General features: G+C 48.7%; 1 protein-coding gene across 1 annotated transcript in view; it reads right to left on the bottom strand.

Annotated features, from left to right (window-relative positions):
• Nucleotides 1–16,442, bottom strand: part of NBAS (NBAS subunit of NRZ tethering complex) — a 267,973-nt gene that overhangs the window by 85,109 nt on the left and 166,422 nt on the right. Inside the window, exons 41-42 of the mRNA XM_024552475.3 lie at nucleotides 7,448–7,677; nucleotides 3,595–3,705 (exon numbers count right to left, since the gene is read on the bottom strand). Coding sequence (XP_024408243.2) covers nucleotides 3,595–3,705; nucleotides 7,448–7,677 — 341 coding nt within the window. The remainder of the gene's footprint in view (nucleotides 1–3,594; nucleotides 3,706–7,447; nucleotides 7,678–16,442) is intronic.

Genomic DNA, 16,442 nt, shown 5'->3' with positions numbered 1-16,442 from the left:
TCAGGTCTGCTGTTTAAAGCAGAAGAGACAGGATGGAGAGTGGTCCCAAGGCTGTCGGCCAAGGGCGGTTCTGTCCCTAATTAGCTCTCCTCCATTCCCTGTGGCTCAGCCACGTGGCCTGCATCTACTGACTCAAAAATGCCTAAATACAGCTGCCCCAGAGCCCGCCCCCTCTGCCTGGAATGCCTTTTCTCCCCTTGCCCTTCAACATGAGCTCTCTCCACACCCAGAGAGAGGCCTTCCCTAGCTGCTCCTCCTGCATTTCTCATGTTGCACCTACCATGACCGGCAATTTATTTTTTGGCTGTTTGTGTGTGTGTGCACAGTCTCCCTATCAGAATACAAGCTCTGTGAGGGAAAAGATGCATCTCTCTTGTTCAGCATTTAAACCTATGCTTGGAAAGCAAAGATACTATAAAATAATACTGATATTTAATGGATGAACAAATAGAGTACTATTCCATCACCTAGAAGCATACTCTGGCATTTCAAAAGGGTCCTGTGTCCAAAACTTAAAAGACACAGAACAAGCAGAATCGACAAGAACAGTAACAGGCCCTCCAGAGCCACCAGGCCATCTACTTCCCACAGATCTTCTCTGAGCTCCACCGCCCTCTCGGGTGAGGACCGTGGTCCTGAGTGCTGAGACAGAAGTGGCTCAGGAGGGTTTAAGGACGCTCAGTGCTACACAGCTGGCGTTAAGGGCAGATGTGGATCCTGAAATGCCCTCTGACTCCAAAACCCACGCCCCCTCCACTGGGCCACATGGATGCTGCAGGTAATGCTGCGCCTGAGAGCCACCAGTGTCCAGACGGCTGCTGCACTGGCACGAGTGAAAGATCAGCCCACACTCTGGGGAGCTGGACTCGCCCCAGCAGAACCAAGGGGCGGAGTGAGCCAGTGCCTGCCACATGGCTCCTTAAAGCTTATCACTGCAGTGTGAAACTACTAGGAGGAGAGAGAGAGAAGGGGGAGAGAAGGACCTCAAGTTTGAGTGTCCATGGACATTATCTTCCTGCAGCAGTGACACGCCAGTGATAACCGCCACTAATGAAGCACCAATCGCGTGTCAGCCAGGTCCTGTGGGTCTGATATGCACCTTGAAGTATTCTAATTGCTATTGCACCCGACTTCAAATTATGGAAAAACAGGCCGAGAGGCCCAAATTACCTCGTGCAGTGACACGTGGCTAGAGAGAGGCACGGCCAGGATGGGTCCAGCTCTCTGGAGTCGGAGACCTACACTCCCCTGCATACTGCTGCCACCCCCAAGCTGTCTGAGTGGGCGTACCTGCCCATGTGCTGAGGCAGGGACTGTCTCCTAATTCAACCAAGAGGAAGGAGGACATAAAATTTTAGGGAAAGCAACATGGGAGGGGGGGTATCTTTTTAAAGGAACACTGAAACAAAACCCTAAGGCACACATTAATTTCTCGTGACTCTGACCTATTAACTTCCCATTGACATTGACTCGACAGTGAAATGTTGGGCAATTTCTACTGTACTAACAAGGCTGATTTCTGATCCCAGTGTTAGCAAGTTCGATGGAATAACAAGGCAAATTACGGCCTTTCAAGCAAAGACCAGGCAGCACCAAACACGCTGGCTGAATCAGTATTAGGTGTTTTGTCACTCGCAAGTAATGACGCCGGAGGTAATGACTTCCTGCTCTCGAAATTGCTGTGAGTCTGCATAATCACACTACTCTCAGGTGTAATGATATGCCCTGAACAGTGTTGCATGTTATTTAATTGCCTGATAATTTATAATATATTCAGAGACCAGTGGAGCATCCTGTTTGTTCAGATATGACACCCTTTTATGTAAAAATGCCAAGATATTTTTAAATGCCAATATGCATATCACAAGAAACATTAATTTGAACATATTACTGTGCCTCAAAACTGATTAATTCAGTTCAATATTTATCAAAGATAACACTATCACCCATGTAGCAATTCCATAAATACTTAAAATGTAGATGTTAAAATTCCAAAGTGATAAAAATTAAAGATGCTAAGTTTGAAGCATTTCCGGACCGCTCCACAGGATCTGACCCTATTTGATCCACCTCCCTTTCTTTCACCTCTTTCTTCCCTCCCACAGCTCCCCCAGCACAAGAGCCCATCTCTCCTTCAGCCTCTCTCTGCTCCTTCTGCCCCCGCTGCTGGCAGCTCTTCCTCCACCAGGAATTGCGGAAGGTCCTCAAAGCCTGTCTCACGCCCTGTGCTCTTCTTTCTCTGTGTGTGTCCCCAAGCACACCCACAACACAGCTCATCCATCATCTGAGTGCACAAGGCTCCAAACTAGTATTTCCAGCTCTACCTTCTCCTCCGAATTTAAATTCCTAAGAACCACTTGACCTTGCTTGACCTTGCCTGACCACAAGAACCTGCTTGACCTTGGCTCTTGGGCATTTCAATGTGTAAACTTCTCCATTCCATTGCCTTTTCCTCACCTACCCCTCAAAATACCTTGCCTTTAACCATTATTCCCTGTCTGCCCAAGTGACATCACCATTCAACAGGCAGACCCAGTGAAAACCTAGAGATGATTCCTAACCCTTCCCCTCATATCTAGTGGATGCTCATTAATCAATTTATTAAGTACAACCTATTTCACCTTCCAGATAGCTCTGAAACCCTTTCTCACCTCTCCTTCTGTACTTTTCAAAACCATACTCAGAGCTATAGTCATCTGTCGCCCAGTCTATTACTGTAATAGCTCCTAACTGGCCGAGATATCTCTACGCTGGCCTCCCTAAAATCTTCTCTCAACATAGTAACCAAAGTGATCTTCTTGAAATATAAATTGGATCATATTACTTCCTTTCTGTTTACCCAAATTCTGCAATAGCTCCCTATCACTCTTGGGAAGATGCCCACGGCCCACGCGAGGGCCTGCAGAGTCCGAGCCTCGCTCGTGGTCTGGCCTGCTGGCTTTTCCGTGGTCTCATCGCACACTAGGCTCCCCTGATGCTCAGGGCCTCGCCCAACACTGCCCACCTCCTGGGCGCTCTGATGCATCACGTTCCTTCCGCCTAAGAACTTCTGCACTTAACTCTTCCATCTCCTCGTAGTGCAGTTCATTTCAACTCAGTAGTTAGGTCTCAGCTCAAGAGTTACTTCCTCCGGAGAGCCGTCCCTACCAATGCCAGATCCCCTAACTGGGCTCTTTTACAGGGGACTTGTCACCGCTTTGATTTCACATTTGCTGATGTCATTATTCTATTACGATCTGTCTCCCAGACTAGACCCCAAGTTCCAAGACAGCTGGGATGCCTGCTTTTGCTCAGTGTTGGAACCCCAGTATCTAGTTCCTAGGACGAAATAGTCTCAATAAAAACTTTTGAATGAGTGAATGAATGTTACAGCATCTAACTCAGGACTATTATTACTGAAAAACAAAAATGAACAGACTATTAGAATACTGGTATATCACTGATGAATAAAGAAAGAATGTACAGAGACGCTGGTCTACTGCAGCTGGAAGGGGAAGGGAAAGGGAAAATTATTCTTTATAACTTCATGATTCTTCTGGAATAGGCTGAAAAGACAGACAGGGACGTAAACTCACGCAGGAACTGTGTGCTCACCCACTGTCGCTGAACAAGAACTCCAAATGGGTCATGAAAACTTCCCACTGGGAGACACCGCAACGCTGCGCCAGAGAAAGAGCGATGCTGTAGACGTTCTCCTCGAGGGTTCTTCAGGAAGGTCCACCAGCCCCAGGGAAGAGAGAAGAGAAGCACATTACCTCAATCAGCACGGAAAATGCTCACCAGGGCCGCTCTCCAGCGGGACGGGTGCAGCCAGCCCAGCCCTTAATAAGACATTCCACATAATTCAGGGAAAAGACTTCTAAGAGTTTTAACGCTGCTTTTTCACTGCGGTGCATTGCAGCAGACCAAGGAAATTTCCAGGCCAGTGGTTTCTCCACCAAGGTGACTTGTCCATCAAGGGGACACTTGACAATGTCTGCAGACATTTTTGATTGCCACAGCGGGGAAGAGGAGAAGGCGGCTGTTGCCATCCAGTGGGTAGAGGTCAGGGATGCTGCTCACCATCCTACAAGGCACAGAACAGCGCTCCCGCAACAAAGAATTACCCAGACCAAAATGTAGTGAGGTCGAAAAATTCGGGTGTAGACACTACAGCCTACAGTCAAAAACTAGTACAAAGGGAGTGTGTACCTGCCTTATGGGTGGGTATTTGAGAAAGCACAGCCATTCAACAAATGTTTATGTTTTTCACACTTTCCCAGGTATTGTTAGCTGCTTAGAATATAAAAACCAACAAGATTTTTCTTGAGGAACTCATGGCCTAGTGGAGGATGTGAAATGTGGACCAGTAATTAAATGTAAAAGACTGGAAAACACTGTGAGAATAGAGACAACGGAGAGACCAACTTGACCTGAAGAATGAAGAATAAATAAGTGTTAACCAGGCAGAGGTGGTAGTGAGGGAGAGGAGACAGACAGATGGGCTTCTCACAGAGGAGGCAGAATGGGGTGGCGGGGTGGGCAGAGGTGTCACAACTAGGAATGTACAGGGTCCTCCGGTCATCTGATGGGCAAGGGAGAGCCCATAAACGGAAGGTATAAACCGGAAATGCTGTCACCTGTCACCAGACCAGAGAGTCTCTAGGCACGTAAGTAATGTGGACCCGGAGCACCCATATCGAGGCCGTTTTGGAAAGACTACTGTACAAGATGTCTACATCCCAGAAGGAGAGATGTAAAGATGGAGTGTTCGGTTGATGGAAGGGTGGACAAAGCCACACATGTAGGAATGAAACACCTGTCACGATGAAGGAACACTGAAGAGACAATAAACCACGACATTCACAGGCCTGATTAGCCAAGGGTTGGCCAAGACTTCCTGCAAAGGGCCAGGGAGTAAGTCTTTCAGCCTCTGTTGCCGTAAGTACTCTGCAGCGTATTCTTCTTTTTATTCTCCTTTATTGTTGTTTTTCCACAAACTTTAAAAATGTAGGAACCATCGATCCTTTGTACATGGACTATAAAAAAGAGGCCAAGGTTTGGAGTGGGTCTGTTAGCTCATGAATTATTAGGTCATTATCAATTAAAAACTATTTCTTAAAATAATGGTTAGTACCTACATGCTCATGATGGAAGGAAAATTCCTGGGGAACAGGGACTGTTAGCAAATCACTTTTCCCACCACGGGAGTCAGGGACACTGCCTGGCACCAGGTACGTGCTGATCAAGCACTGACATCGTTAGCATTTGATAAAGTGGGAAGAAACCACACTACACATGACCTCTCCTCGGTGACCCTGACTCACTGAGAAGGTACTCCCTAAAATACACAGACTATAAAGGACAGATACACTGCACCTGCAGAAAACAACCAGGAGAAAATAAATGGTAATACTGGGTACAACTGAAGACAGAGCTGCGGAACAGGCGGAAGCAGGTCCTTCAAGGCTTCCTGTTCATGGGACACTGAAATCCCATCTCCCAATCAGAAGTGTCAGCTCAGAAAGCCTACAGATGCTGACACATTTTAAACAAGACATCCAAAGCCTACTGTACATTTTTCTAAGCAATAGGTTACAGAGAAGATTCTATTGTATACGTTTATCAAAAGCATGTATTTGTCCTCAGGACATCCTTCAAAAGCATATGCCAGCTGGATACATGGAATAGAAGAAAAGGATAAAAACCTTAACAAATGTAATTGATGCTATAGGGCATGCCTTATCTTGTGAACCTTTATTCTGCAAAACAACCCTTTTCTAAGAAAGCATGAGCAGGGCACCAAGGATTGCAAAATGCCCAAAGGAAAAGCTCACTGGACTTGGAACTAGGAAGCCCACATTCAACTTCTGGCTGTGTGACCTTGAACTACTCTTTAAAACTCTGATTCTCAGAGTCTCCTTCCAAAAAAAGAGGAAGTTGGATTAAATGGGCTCTTTGGTCCTTTTGAAATTGTATATTAAATGATTCTATGAAATTATGAACCTCCAGGAGGACAGAGGGGAAGAGAAAAGAATATTCCACATTTTTTCCCTTAATTGAGTCTAGCCATAGGTTGCTTCTACTCTCCTTCTTTGGTCTCTCTATTCCCTGACTTACTCCAAAGAGAATGTGGAGTGTTTTGTTGTAGGGAAGAAGCCCAGGTTAATATAAAATTACTACAGGGCACCAAGGCTATTTTGCCACTTTCTCTTTAGGTTTAAATAATAATGATGAAAAGTGACATATACCACCACCCTACCAGGATTATCCTTGTTACTTTAAAATAACACCAGGAGAGAGGAATAATCATTAAATGTAGGCACAATTTAACCTCGGCTTCAAAGGCTAAAAGCCTTCAGTGAAATGCATGGCAGCACTTCCTTGAGAACCCAGCCAGACAGGCAGTGGTGAACATGTGATGGCTCCAATAGGGGACAGGTCAAGGTTAAGCTCACAGCTGTGATCCTGACCACCTAAATGTGGGCCAGTTACTTCAAGTCCCTGAACTTCACATTCTTAAGCTATAAAACAGGGCTGACAACGCTTACGTCACAGGGCTACCTTTGAGGATGAACAGACGTTTAGTGAGCACTCACTCCTGGCCCATGGTAAGCACCCCGCAAGTCCTGGGGTGAAAAACAAAACACCTCTACTTAACAACCATTGTGGGTGAACACACTTTCCCACTCTCTGACATGTCGGTAATTCTCGCAGGATCCAAACCCACTGGATGTAAAACAAAAATTGGAGAGCAGTACTGAAGCCTAGGGGAACTCCACACGAGAAAAGGAACTCGGCCCGCTGGCCCTCGGCCTGCACTGCCTTGCCTTCTCCCACAAGGGCCTGCTCCTCTGTTGAGAGGAGTAAGGGACAAAGGGGGAACGGCAACTGCTACTGCCCTCGAAGGAGAGAGACTGCTGGGGCTGGTCAGTTCTGCTATGTCTGGGAACCCAGGAGAGATGAAGGTGCCCTGAACCCCCAACACTGGGCCCTTCCTCTGGAATTCAATCAGTTTGTCAGGAAAGTAAACTGCCATGAACTAGAAAAGGGAGATTTCCATCCAGGAAAAAAAGGCAATCTTGATTCTTTAAATCTTTTTAAAGATTCTTTAGATCTTTTAAATTTCTAGAGTAAGTTTCACGCTGTTCACCCCTGATCATACCCTATTCACCTCTAACATGGTAATAACTTTGGAATGGAGCTATCAAAGTCATGGGAATTAAAAAAAAAAACTTCCCATCCTTACTATTTAAATCTGCAGGCTCAAGCTGTTGTCTGCATCTACAGACCCATTTGGGAAGACACATCCCTCATGTGATCGGAGGAACAAGGGGAAAGGAAGCCTTGTTTGGAGCAACCGTGACTGAATGTCCATGGTCAGAGGACTGCGGTTAACAGTCCTGCAAGTTCAACGTGTTCTGTGACGTTTAGACCCATCCCTCTCCGAGATGAAAGCACGCCTTACTCCGCCAGACCGAGGATCGTCTCCCTCTTGTACTGCTCGTCCACGGCGAAGCGCTGCACGTCCACGCCCCTACAGAGGCCCTGCAGCACCTGCGCCTGAGTGAGGTCCAGGAGCCGCTCGTTGTAGTAGCACAGCTGCCTGGTCAGTGAGGCGACGTCCTCGGGCCAGGCGTCCTGTCCATATCGAGTCACGTGCCTGGTGACCATCAGGATGAGCTCTTTAGGATCAGCCTGGGAGGAACAGAAAAGAAGTTTCAGGAAGAAGACAATGTCTACAGGGCACCTGTGTGGCCCTTCACACAGCTGCCACCAAACGGAGGCTCCCGACCACCCTGGACCTCAGCTGCAGGGAGCGCGGCCTGCAGACCACAGAGGCAGGACACTGGGTGGGGTCTGGAAGCAGGTCTCTGGACTCCACTCTACTCTTCCTCCATCGTACAAACCCCACCCATGGGATAAAGAATATATTGTTGCTTTTTTGGCTACCATCAACCTGCATCAGATCCGTTCCCCATTACCTGGTCATTGACGACAACGCACCCTGGAAGCAGTCGCCAGCATCACTGCCCCTGGGTGAGTTTTCTCTGAAGCATCTGTGTGTTCTCAGTAACAGAGCTGCAGCTCAGTAACCCCGCTAATAATGCCCAGACAGCTGAGAAAAGTGTTTTCTCCCAGGATAAGTGAGGGAGAGAAAATCCTCCCTCGTCCTGAAGCCGTAAACCCTTCTAGTTGCATAAGGAAGAATCCAACCAACTTTTAGTCTGCTGAATTTGGGGTTCAGTGGGATATTGTTCTTCAATTCTTAGCAGCTTCTCCGACCAGTAAAATATTCAAATGGCACAACACCCAGAATCTAACAGCTGGCAGGGGAGAAAGACGGTGATTAACTGGGCACACTGGTCCATGTTAAAGTTGGCCTGGGTGCCGGCGAGGTAATGCAGCTCAGCCACGACTCTGGAGTTACTTTGGGAACCTAATACGTGAACAACACTAACCCAGTCACTCCCAATTTCTGAGAGAACACAGTATATGTTTTAATATAAGCAAATTCGGGAAGAAGCTCCAGAACCTACTACCTTTGGTTCTCAGAAATGCACCTGGTTATAGTACGCTGTCCGTGTTTCTAATGGGTGAGCCGTCATTCTGAGCTGCACGGGAACGTGCCAACGTGGAGTCCATATTACAAACAGAGGCTGCTGCTCGCTCTCTCGGTCCGATTAGGAACCATCTGGGAGTGCTGACAAAATCCAGTTAAAAAAAGCCTTGGAGTCCAGCAGGTGGACTTGAGAAAAGGCCAACCTTATTAGAATTCTCGCCCCACCTCTAGGCAGATACTGAGTCCTACCCTCAACACACACAGGTAAGTATCTCAAGTCCAAAAGACCTGGGCTTGAAAATTAACTCTCCAAAGTAAGCTAACCAAACCACGGTTCAATTCATGCAACCAATATGTCCTTGTGTGCCAATTAAATAGCAGGCGATGTACTAAGAAGATGTGACCCTTTCCTCCAAGAATGCCACCGGGTCTGAGAGAGTGCCCAGCGAAGAGAAAACGGTGCGTGACAGGATCAGCAAAAAACAGGGAGACGAATTCCAGTACAGGGTAGAGAGGATGTGCAAGTCCTAGGCAGTGAAGACCCAATGGGAAGACGGAGTGAAGAAAGAAATCTTCCTGCAGTTGGAGTGCTTGGGGAGTGACCTGCATGTGGATGGTATTTCTGGCAACGGCTTTGGGCAGGGGATCCCAGCTCTTGGTGCCTCTACAGCTAACATGGAAGCCAACCCTCTCTCTACTTGTTGACTGCAGCCCTGGAGGCACCACCCTGCATCACCTGCCATGGGCTCAGCCAGCCCACCTACACCTGCCCTGCACCGCAGACGTGCACTGCCGCTGCCTGTGGTCCTCAGGCCTCACCTGGGTAGCAGCTCTCTGCCTAGCAGCAGGGAAAGCAAGAGCAAACGTCCGATGATCAGGGCTCACAGCAGCAGGAGAGCTCTCCTGAAGCTGCTCTTTCGTGGAGCCGCAAGTCTGCGCCCAGCTCTGCACTCCACCAGCAAACCCAGGTTCATCAAAACAGTAAAGACAGCTTTTTTCACCTACACGCTGACCTGAGGCTTCAGACGAAAGCCCTCGGCCCAAAGTTGCCTGGTGCATGTTGCAGGAGAGGCTGTGACCACCCAGCCTATCCGTGAGTGACCCCAGGCCCCCTCTACCACACTACTGCTTCCCAGCCCCCCTCAAGGAATCAGCCACTCAGCGCCCATGGGTTTCTCCAGTTTCTTCTCTACATTCACTTTTCACTTTCTGGTTTCTGGAATACCCAGGATTTGATACCTGTATTGGGACAGTGGCCCACACACTTTTCACTTGAGCAGAACAGTACCATAGCTTCTGAGGCAGAGACCAAATGCCGCACTCTCTGAGTTCGTCTTTGCCAGAGGACAGGCGCAGGATGAGAGAGAGACCCCCAGCAGCAGTAGCCGCGTTCAGGTCACCATTCCAGCCGGCATCCCAGCTCCCTCACTTAGCAGAGACACCCTTTGGGGCGGGTTACTTCCCACCTGTTTCATCGCCTATGAAAGAGTATCAATAAGCACACCACACACTCTCCTCATGGTCTGTGCTGAGGCACAAGTAAAATAAGGTATTTCAAAGCTTTCTTTTCTCCATTATTAAATGAAAGCAAACTGGGCCCAGCGCTCTCTCTCGGGCAGTTAAAAACGGGTGACTGACGAAGATATTCACACAAACAAATCACGGAGGGTAAACGAGCACCAGTACAGAGCCGCACAGCAAAGTGCTGTGAGCTCCGTAGGGGGAGCATGAGCCCCCTCTGTTGACTCTTGTGGGGCTCAGTTTCTTCAGCTGCAAAAGTGGGAGCATCGCCAGATGGGCACCTTCCTAAGACTAAAATTCTCTGAATGTAAAAGAATCTAATCACGAAAATAAAGTAAAACCTTGTCAGTCCCCCCAGGGGCAGAACTGGGGAAGTTCTACATTCACCTCATTAACGCCTCCACCAACTATTCAGAACAGATTTCTTTGTTAAAAGATACAATTTCAGAGCAATATATTCCAGTTAATAGATTCCTACAGTTTAAACTTCTTTAATCTCTTCTCCTTTAGTAAGTAGAAACTGCCCCAGGGGTGTCAACCTTTTGGTGTCTCTGGGCCACACTGGAAGAAGAAGAGTTGTCTTGGGCCACCCATTAAATACACTGCGACACGTAACCACAAAAAAGTCTCATAATGTTTTCAGTAAATTTATGGTTTTGTGTTGGGCTGCATTCAGAGCCATCCTGGGCTGCATGTGGCCCCACGGGCTGCAGGTTGGACACCCCTGGTTTAGCCCCTCTGTGAATAACTTTTATTTCATTTTGTTTGAACAGCACATTTGTTCACTTCTCTAAGAAAAATTTCGGAACAAGCACCGACTATTTCAGTCTCCAGTACAGAACAGGCATAGTGCTAAACAACATGAATGGAAGCTCACTCAGCACGGACAGCCCGTGGAACAGGTGTCTGCCAGTATCACCTGCCTTCCCGTGTGGGGGAGGTGAGGGAGTTGCCCAAGGCCACCCAGGGTAAGCAGCAGAGCAGGGATAGGACTCCCACGCATAACACCTCCCAAGAACTATGCTTTCATTCGTGGTAGGCAGCGAGAGCTCTCTCTTAGAATCACAAGGGCCTTGCCGGGACCAGCGTGTCCGGGGCTCCCACCAAACGTAAACAAGACCTGTCATTCGAGTCCTGTACAAACGACCGCCTTCCAAGGACGGGCTGACTGCGGCCATCCACAGCGCACCCAGACCGACTTTTTCACACGCACATTCCTCCTCTCGTCCCTCTTCACATACACTCACGTGTGTGTGTGAGGACACGGGACCACACGGGACCACAGAAGGCTCCAAGTGTCTTCGGGTTGGTGGATCATCAAGTATTTGTTAAGTGTACAGAAAGACTTTCAACACTTCAATTTATTGTGTTAAAACATAAAACTGATGAGGAGGGACAACTCACGGTCTTCCAAGAAAATGGAAAATCAGTTACGGGAAAAACGCCTGGGAGCCAGTAGCCAAGCCCCTCGACACAGGTCCCTGCCTCCTGAGCCTCCCGTTTGCTGTCATGAAAGTGACGCCCTTCCTTCCATGCAGCGCCCTCGCGAAGATGGAACGGCCCGAATGGATAAGCATGCTGATAAGCTTGCCACAAACATGATCTTCTTGTCACAGTCACGACTTCCTGTTCCTTCCTTGAGGAACTTTGTTCGTGACTACTTCCAATACTCTATTTAAATTTTAACAGGAATTCTAGCCCCGAGCTTATCACAATTTCTCTCAAAACATTCCGAATCACCCCCACTCACCCCAACCCTCATCTCTCATACACACTCACTCACCCTGCAAGCAAGCCACGCAAAAGTCTACAAAGCACCCACTCCACCGTGCATCCCATCTGAGCCTCATGCCAAGCCCGTGACGTCCACAGGAGGTGGCTGTCCCCTGCCTCGCAGGTGCCACCACACGCCAGCCGTCACGGCTGCAGCCCTGCAGGAAGGAAGAAGGCAAAAGCCCTGCCACACACCTGAAATCACCATTTCTGGTGTAGGGCACATTCAAACCTCTGTCCCTGCTTTCCCGCCCACACGCAATGGCCCGGCCCCTGCGTACTAAAGCTGTTAGCCTCTAAGAAGCTTTTGAAGGACTTCGTAGGTAATTTCAAAACATCCCACACTCAGGATTCAAAGTGATACTGCAAAACACCACAGGCTGCAAAAACTAATAACATAAAAAGTCACCAAAATTGAAAAGTGAAAGTGTGTAGAATTAAATTATTCTATTACTTCTCCAAAACTTGGCAATGCAATTTTTCGAGGGGAGAGGGTGAATAAAACATGGTTTCTTCAAAGAATATGGTCAAGTCCTTGTGACAACAAAATATCCACAAATATCCATGACAACAGAACGCTCTATGACTGAGTCTACTGCTTACCAGTGAGAGATAATAAATCCATTCTGATTTAATAGCCTCTCTTTCTGGGTAATATGGCTGGGACAGTTGTAAACAGGTGGTGTGTTTCCCTCTAGGGTTCTTACTTGCTTGAGATAACTTTGTACTCAGTATTTTAAATTAAGTAGCTTTAAAAAAGACCATTTTAGAAATGGTCTACCATAAAGTTTTGCGTTTCATCCCCTGCTCGGTTTGCTTCTCAGAATACGAAACTAAAGTATACGTTTCCATTTTAACTGATTTTATCTTCTGAAAAATGTTCGAAGGAATGCTCAGAAGATCATGCTTCAAGATGCAATCACATTCATTATAAAGGTAATGTATTAGGGTACAGAACAATGTGTATGGCTTAACTCACATTTGCATAAAACTATTAGATAAATAAACACCTGTGTGTGTGTGTGTCCGTCAACCATTTCTGAAGGACAGGAAAGGGAGACGACGACTTTTTACCGTACAGTGTTTTCATCATTTGACGTTTTTGGCCATGTGCGTGCTGGATTTTTGAACATGAGGACGAGTTAACCAGGACGAACAGTAGAAGACACGTTCCTTCCAACTGACCATTCGGCACTCGCCCTTCCGTGTCACAGAGCAGAGGACGGGGGCGGCTCGGGCCGCTCCCCAGATCACCCGGGGGGCTGCCCAGGGGCCTATGCTGGGGGAAGGGGAGGCTCAGGGTGGGATGCAAGGGCCTTTTGTCAGAAGAGACCCCAACAAATTACATTGTTGAGGGCTAGGCAAGAGAGCTAGGCAATTATAGGCATTGCTAAGCAGAAAACCTCTTGGAGGTCACCAGAATAGATAGGGGAGAAAAACAACATTGTCGGCCAAAGTAAGGTAAACAATACGTGATTTGCAGAGGGCTCTGAGTTACAGCCAATTAGTTAGAGGGCCATAAAACTTTAGGCGCCAGACTCATCTCAGGTTTGGACCCTTTAAACTGAGGGTACAAATTAAGTGGGACAGGTGGTTCTTATCACAGGAGACAGGGTTTCAAAAGAAAATTTTAACATCTGGTTAATGTTCCTCCAGAGCCAAGAGCTATGCAGAGATAACAGCAACTCCCGCTTTTGTAACTTGCTTGCTTGCTTCTCACTGTATAAAAGAGCTAGCCTGTGAGCGTTCGGCACGGCTCTCTACGGAGCACCGTGACTCCAGTCACTTTGGGAGAGTCTGCCCCTGCGCAGGTAAAAGCTTTGCTTGGCCAATAAACCATCTATAAATCTCTTGAGAGTCAGAGTCTTTCAGTTCCTAGAACGAGAACCCTCGATCTCGCATATAACATACATCAGTACTTGTACTCACACCAAGTAGTCTACCTACATCATTAAGTCACCCTGCAGCACAGTTACGGGGGTGGAGAGAAAGAGTGAGGAGCCTGTGGAAACAGGCACCAGTGGAGCGGACGACGGGGCGCTGCCGTTACGTGTGGGCCACAGACTGAGACCACGCTGATTCCAGCTTCCACACGGTTCATCAGAGATTGTCACATGTCTTCCCAAACTCAGCAGTGCTGCTTCATGCACAGGAAGGTGCTGGAAAGACCCACACAATGAGCCATTAGGCAGTGGGTGGAAAATCCCACGTACATAAAGCATGCAGTTACTGTGCCCTCCGGGTCCCCTCGAACCCAGGAGTCGGCACTCAAGACTGCAAGATGGGAGCTGCGGGCCATCCGCTGGCACAGCAGCCAAAGTGACTCCTGAACTTCTGCACGTGCACAGTCACTCAGTGACTCCAGTGGGTGGGGTCCTGGGGGGTCACAGAGACAAGCTCCTCCCCTAAGGAAGATCGCATGGTGAGGAGACAGTACCTCTCAGCCCCTACAGGAACTGCTCCAAAGGGTGTCCGTCTCCGAGCAGCGACACGGAGGGGGCGGCCGAGAAGGCTCCACACAGGAGACTCATCTGCTGGCAGTGGGAAGGAGGAGGTGTGTCAGACAGGAACAGCGGTGTGAAAGGGATGATCTGTTCGGAGAATTCTTCGTTCTGACCAGCTAGAACGTAGACTGCAGAAGAGCTAGTGTCAGGGTCATGGCTGGTGGGCTAGGAAGAGCCAGCCAGTTCAGTGAGGGTCTTCTCTGTCACACACAGGAGCTCAGATGGTGACACACACAAAAACATCCTGCTGGGAACAGCCCCTCAGACCTGCCTGTCGGACACCACTCAGGTCCCAAACCCAGTGTCCCGGCTTCTCCTGAGGCTTCTCCAGGGCGGCAGCGTGTGCACCTGAACAGCAGGCAGAGCCTGCCACCGGGACCCCGCAGCAAGAGGACGGCGCTCTACCAGAGTGACCTGAGCGAGGCACTGGGTTTCTCCGAGTCTCGTCTCCTGCAAAGAAATTCTTCTTCTGCCACATGGGGCTGGTCAAAGGATCAACAAAGTGGCAGAACGAATGGGAAAGGCACTTTGAGACCGCCAGCACCTGCTGAGGGTCAGTCTGGTCTGCGCACTGCCCACCGACACCTCCAGCAAACAAGCCCTCAAGCTGACTGTGGCTGCCACGCCCCTTCCTGAAGCTGGCTCATTCAGGCAGAGGGGACCCTGCTCCATCACAAGGAAGTCTGCTCACAGACTGCACTTCCACCCTTGCCCCGGAGTCAGGCAACCCCTCTGGCCTTGAGTTTTATACAGGAAAACATCAAGAGTGCCTCACACACTCGGGAAAAATACCACAGTGAGTATGTCATTGCTCTTCCCTGTGTGGAGTGCTCTTCCCCCACCAACGTGCACGATTCTGCTCTTGGTCTTCCCTCAAAGGTCACCTTCTGAATTTGGGTCTTTGCTGAGCCTATTTAAATTGTGCTCTACAGACAGACAGAGAGTGAGACACACACACACTTCTTACCCTTTAGCGCCCTTATCACCATTAACATAGCGCATGTTCTATTTACTTACTTCTTTACGGTGCCCTTCCCCTGTAGAATGGAAGTCCCAAAAGGACAAGGGTTTATATACACCTAGTTCACTACTGTTTTCCCAGGCCCTAGAACACTGCCTGGCGTGAAGTAGTCACATGACAAAAATCTGATGAAAACACACACGTAATTCAATCATATGTACCGATGAACTGGTCATTAACTTTCAGTCACCTCCCCAGTGAACAGGGGTACTACTCTTTCTATTCCAGGTCCTGTCTAAGCCTTGGGGAAAACCAGTAAATACAGCTTAGACACCAGCCTCACACAGCTCTTGCTCTACTTGACACGGAAAGTCTATAAATTCGGAATCACAGAGCAGAGTGCTGTGACCGAGGTAAGGACAGGGCGGTGCCAGGGCACGGGGGAGCGTCCCGCACAGTCTGGGGACACTACAGATGGTGGCAGGTGGCAGGAATGAGGCAGAGGTGAGGTTAACACCCGAACCAAGTAGCTGAGCAGAGAAACAGGGGAAACACTATACAGGCAGAGAGGACAAGGTGTGTGAGGACAGAAAGCGGAGAATGCACAGGGTGCGGAGAGATTATGCGGCCGGAGCAAAGGCAGCGGCCGGAGCAAAGGCAGAGGCCGTTGGAAGAGCAGACAGAGGCCGACCCAGAGGATGTGCGACTTGCTGGAAATCACCCAAGGACTCGGCAAGGGAGCTGGCCAGTCCTCCAACCGAGAGACACTACTCTGACAGGTGCCTGGGGAAGACGCAAAAGTGATGCAAATGGGGACGGGCGCTGTTTAAGAAGCTGTTACTGCAGGGAAGATGAGGAGCTGCGGCAGACTGAATGAAGTGAGGGCGATAGAGGGGGAGCAGGCTGTAGAGGGCTCGAACTCTCCCTCTGAACACATCTGTCTAGAAGACTTTCAGAATGTCTTTGCATCTTGATGTTTACAAAATGCCGAATTCTATTTCACCTTTTTAACTGACACCCCAATGCTCTCCGCAGAGCTGACAAGTCGTCCCTGGAGAAGAGCTGGCCTGGGGCCTGGCCATGTGCCATCTCAATGCTGTTAGGGGGCACACCAGTGTCTGTGTGGGGTGGCTGAGAAGAA

This window comes from Desmodus rotundus, chromosome 5 (genome assembly GCF_022682495.2).
Source record: "Desmodus rotundus isolate HL8 chromosome 5, HLdesRot8A.1, whole genome shotgun sequence".
In the NCBI taxonomy this organism is placed as follows: domain Eukaryota; kingdom Metazoa; phylum Chordata; class Mammalia; order Chiroptera; family Phyllostomidae; genus Desmodus; species Desmodus rotundus.
The sequence above is the reverse complement of the archived record's forward strand: the minus strand, read 5'-3'. Positions and strand labels throughout refer to the sequence as shown.